The sequence below is a fragment of the Nicotiana tabacum genome, chromosome 14 (assembly GCF_000715075.1).
Source record: "Nicotiana tabacum cultivar K326 chromosome 14, ASM71507v2, whole genome shotgun sequence".
Lineage (NCBI taxonomy): Eukaryota > Viridiplantae > Streptophyta > Magnoliopsida > Solanales > Solanaceae > Nicotiana > Nicotiana tabacum.
The window spans coordinates 90,240,464-90,245,706 of NC_134093.1; the positions used below are offsets into that span (position 1 = coordinate 90,240,464).

At 38.2% G+C, this 5,243-nt stretch overlaps 1 protein-coding gene across 1 annotated transcript; it reads right to left on the reverse strand.

The window, feature by feature from the left end:
- Positions 1 to 370: 370 nt before the first annotated feature.
- On the reverse strand, positions 371 to 4,976 carry LOC107798052 (uncharacterized). The gene is made up of 3 exons (XM_016620990.2): positions 4,379 to 4,976; positions 3,023 to 3,129; positions 371 to 1,355 (listed from the first exon to the last, which is right to left on the reverse strand). The coding sequence occupies exons 1-3, from the start codon at positions 4,820 to 4,822 to the stop codon at positions 617 to 619; spliced, it is 1,290 nt and encodes a 429-aa protein (XP_016476476.1). The 5' UTR covers positions 4,823 to 4,976; the 3' UTR covers positions 371 to 616.
- Between the last annotated feature and the right edge of the window lie 267 nt (positions 4,977 to 5,243).

The window sequence follows — 5,243 nt, forward strand, 5'->3', positions numbered from 1 at the left end:
ATCGTATGATCCTCGACACGAATCGATCACCTCCTCATTTCAAAAGTAATGAATATTCACTATGAGCATCCCTTGTGCTATTCTCCAATATTGTCCTATCAACAAATTTCATTGGACCATGAAATATTTGCAGGCATCGCCGCAAGGCGTGGAAATAGAATACTATTAAACAGCTAGAAATACAAGTGGAAAGCAATTATGAAGTTGATGGCCCAGTACATTAGTTCTAATCATGCACTTAGAACTCTACACACAAATCTCCCAAAGAATCAGTTCAGAACAACAACGACCCAGTGAAATCTCACGAGTGGAGTCTGGGGAGGATAGTGTGTACACAGACCTTACCCCTACCCCGAAGACCAAAGAATCAGTTCAGAACGAAATTTGAGATACAATAATTCGGGAGTTCAAGTTTTGTCCTCATAGAATACAACAGATTATCACACAAAAATTGAGCACAAAGGGTTAAGATACTTTTATACCTGCTACTTTGGCCAATCCTAGTGAGGAAAACAATCTCTAATTTTGCTTTACCAGCAATCAATCTGGAAAAAAGAATGACAGCATCTATTTTGATTTTCACTTAGGTAGCATCCGACTTACAGACGAGAATAATTTATGCCACATGTCCATTTGAAGATGCTGCTGCCTCCCGGATTTCCTTCACATAAAGTGGTATGCTCACCCCAAGTTCCCTTAATCGATTTACCAGGTCATAAAGAAATTCAAAGGTGAGTTTGGATTGTTTGTTAAAATCCTCTCTAACGCTTGGCTGGATCTTAAACCACTCTCCCAACATCTTGTGCACATGGGAGCGGATCATTCTCCATGGCACTGGATATCTCTCACATAACTCCAAATATTCTTTGAGTAACTCAGCCTGGTCTAACTTACCATCTTCCCTGATTCCTGCACTGCCCAATCCCCATTCAGCAGTTCGATATCCTGCAAACAGTGCTGGATTCTCAAGAAGAGACTCTGCCGACAGTACCCCATCAGCACCAGTCTCATCCAAGCAGTTCTGTACATCATCCATGTGCCGTATATCACCATTAGCAAGGACAGGAATTCTAACAACGTTTCTAACAGCCTTGATGGCCTCCCAATTGGCTCTGAATTTCTTTCCATCTTTTTCATCCCGTGTTCGGCCATGCACCGCTAAAAGAGAACAACCAGCTTCCTCTAACATCTTTGCATAACTAAGTGTATCTTGCAAATTAGGGAAAACTCTGATTTTGCATGACACTGGAACATTAAGATTGTTAGCCAGCTTTTCTACCAGAGACTTGACAAGAGGAAGATTATCCATGAGGAATGCTCCATAATTCCCTCGTCGTGCAATGCGTTGGGGACACCTGTATGGGAAGTACAAGTTAAGCCAACTGAACTGATAAAGAAGCATGGCAAAATGATCTGATTAGATAATCCAGTAAACATAGTGACATACAAACCACTGTAATATGCATAAAGCGGTCTAATTAGAAATGCAGAAAAGGAAAAAAAAAACATGACAATCAAAAGGAGTTGCTAATCTTTGACCTGGAAGAAAATCTGTTTTGTCCCTAATTCCACGATCAAAAGGGAGTTGCTTTACCATAAGCAATAAACTCCAGAGCAAGTGAAAAAGAGGCAAGAGAACCAGATATGGTCTACTGCTCATGTATTGGAGCTTGTTTCATGATCTTCACTCCTATAGAACTTATTTCAACTTATCGAAGTTGCTCTTGAGGTTTGGTATTGTATTGTGGACTCATTTTGGTACTTGTTTTAAGAGTATATCAAAGCTGGATAACAGCCCAGCATTTGGTAAAGACATGGAGTCCATATATATTATTAATGTGGAGTATTAGCAATATGACATAATGCATATTATTACCTATTAACACACTGTATTATTCAACACAAACCCCACTTGCACCGTTAATAGGGTTACTATCGATCCCCTGGTTAAGACCTTATAAGTATTAAAATGCCCTTCCTTACAGACTAATTTATTTTATTAGTTGAAGGCAATTCGGTCTTAATACATTGCTGTCAAGTTTTGCTTAAACCCTGAAGCTAGGTGCAAAATAGACTGTAAAATAGCATAAGGTGGGGATGCTATTAGGATGCCAGTAAGGAAATAACTGCTTCAGGAAGAGAAAAGGGTGGAAGCAAAGGAGAGTGATGGATAATGATGGCATCTAGTGTGTTCTTACCACACTGTCCATATCAAAAACAAAAATAATGCTCATGAAATGACCTTTTTGTGCCTCAATGAATTGCAACTCGCAGATCTAAGTTGCTCGGACACGGGTGCGGGATCAGATCCTTCAAGAAGTAAATTCTAAGATTCGGGGATATGGATCCTAGTACGGATACGGGTGTGGGAATCCGGCTAAAGATAATATATGAAAAATTTGTGGAATACTTACGTATAGCTTGTAAAGTGTGAATTTCTTTTTTATTCTCAAGTTGTAGATAAGTAAAAGATTGATTTCCTAGATAAGGTATGTTATTTTCTTCAAATTTACCCTAGTTTTGGTTCTTATTTCGGGAATCAAATTGTATCTCGTCTCGAATTTTTACGTTCGTCGCGGTCAAAGTACCCAAAATTGTTTGGCCAGATCCGGTACGGATCCCATACCCATACCCATACTAGTGTCGTGTCGACACAGGTCCGGCACCTAAACTGCCACGTCGGAGCAACTTAGTTGCAAATACAGCGTATAAAGTAGAAAAACATTTTCTCAAGCAGACAAAGTTCCAGTTCTCGAGAACCTTCTACAGAATTCAATATGGTATCCTAATCCCTAATCCCTTGGTGAAGTTAAAATTTGATTCAAACTTCAAATAAGGTAAAGATATCTCTTTCAAGCACAGTATATTGTTTCTTTCCATAGAGTCTTTTGATGTCATCGAATAAAATTGCCAACAATTAAACTGCTGGAAACGGCTACCGAAATTTAGGAACACAATATCCACCGTAATCAATAAGAAGTCCTAAGTTTGGACAAAGGAAAAGATTGAGAAAGGAGGCTACCCCAAGTTGATGTCCACATAGTCACAATAAGGTTCTACTCTTCGAGCTGCTTCTAGCAAAATGTCTGGATCATTTGCGCAGAATTGAACAAAAAGTGGACGGTCCTCCTGCAATTCACAAAAAGGAAACAGGATAAACTAAGATATCAGGGCCTTGAAGTGTACAAAATGTGCCAAAATATAAGTCAAAAAAGGTAACAAAGAACTTGACAAATTACAAAATAAATTCTGGAAGTAAAATGTAATTTTGTACCATGTTTTAGTTAAGAACATAGTGAATAATTCTCTTCTAAAGCAACTTAAGTAAATAAAAATGAAACTTTTGACAAAATAACCAACAGTAATAAGCATATTTCAAAAAAGCCTACAAGGTGAAAAAATGTTGACATGTGTAGCCTTAGAACAATAAGAAAATGAAGAACTTAGTCAGACATATTCAAATGCATTGAGGTATGAATGAAAAAACGACAACTACTGTTCCAAGCAAGATGGGGTCACGTTCTCCCTTCAAACTCATCTTGAACCAACAAGGTAACGAATGAAACAGTACCTAAAATGCATCTTTTTTCTTTTGGAAATATTTTACAAGGGGAAGAGGCACAATCATAGACAACTGAGTAAATCAAATCACCCCACCCTTCTAAAAAATTTAAAAGGACAAAAAAACAGTTACTTTAAGGCAAACAAACAACAACTTCAACAAGTATGCCTTGATCCAAAGCTAGTTGGGGTAGCTATATAAATCCTCTATCTCCATTCATCTTCTTTCACTCTTATACTCAATAATTTGAGACAACTTATAAGTTATCAGAAACTACAAACTCTCTGAATGTGGCATTTTTCCCATGCTAAAAGTTACTCTAAAGTAAAACTAAGAAAATTCCAGTAACAAAGTCTTTACATATCTTAATTTCCATACAAGAATGGAAAGCAGATACTCACTCTGTCCAATTTATGACACACTTGCATTTAGTCTCTCTCAAAATAATAACTTTCTATTTAAACCCAACTTTACTTCAAACTTTTCATTATAATGTTATATTTATAGTCAAACAAATATATATATAGTTTGTTTTAAGCCACAAGTTTTATAAGTATTTCTTTTTAGCTTAAACTCCATGCTCAGTTAAACAATATTCCTCCTTCTATCCCAATTTATGTAATGCACTTTCTTTTTTAGTTTGTACCAAAAAATGACATGTCCGAACTTAATGAAAAATTTTCCATTTTAATCTTAATGAGATATTTATAACCACACAAATACCGTTTACTTATAGTATACCATAAATTTCAAAAGTTTTTCTTTCTTAAACTCCGTGGCTAGTCAAACATCTAACATATGGGGCAAAGGAAGTACCTTGCAGGTGGTAAATTCAAGAGAGCGATACTTATCAGTTTCAGTGAAAATTCGGGAGTGAAGCATAGGCGTATAAGCAGCTTCAGCACCATACTTTCGACACAGCATACGAAATGGAAGCTCCGAGTTATCCACCATAGGGGCAACTATAAGTTTCGGCTCTCCTAGCTTCTTCCAATGGGCCCAGGCTCTCTCAATCCGCGACTCCCCTTTCAAGTACCCGTTCGCGCGCTTCAGTTCAAATAACTGCGTCGCCTCTCCTTCTTGTGAAGTGGTGGCGGCGGCGGAGCAGAGGCGGTCGTCGTCATCGTCGTTGAATTCGTTGTTAGGGTTTTGTGTGGAGGAGGTGTTTAGGGTTTGAGTGGCCATTGAAAGGTTTTTGTAGAGAGATGTGTTGTGGTTAAAGAGGGAATTTGTGGAGAGAAGTTTGAATTTGAATCTCATAAGGAGGCAATGGGAACGGCTATCGCTGCGCCACCCATCGCCGCTGTCAAAGCGGTTGAGGGTTGGTTGAGGAAGGCGGTTGAAATCAGCGAGATATTGTGCCCAGTGGGATATGAAATCGGCGGAGGCCTGGGTATAGGGATGGCAATGGGGCGGGTGCGAGGTGAGTTTATTTTTTTACGGAAAAAATGTTTGCCCGTTGCGGGGCGGGTCTTTTAAAAAAAAAAGGTCACATTCGGATGAAAACTAACCACCGTCACTAATCAGGTATAATAAAACATATTAGTGATTTAATGTAGTGCTTAATTGTACTTGCACCTTCAATGTCATTGTAAAATGAGGTATTTTGTTGGAAAAAGGCAAAACACAAACAGGTGGTCTATATTTATTATCGGTTAGAATTTTGAACTACCAAAATGGT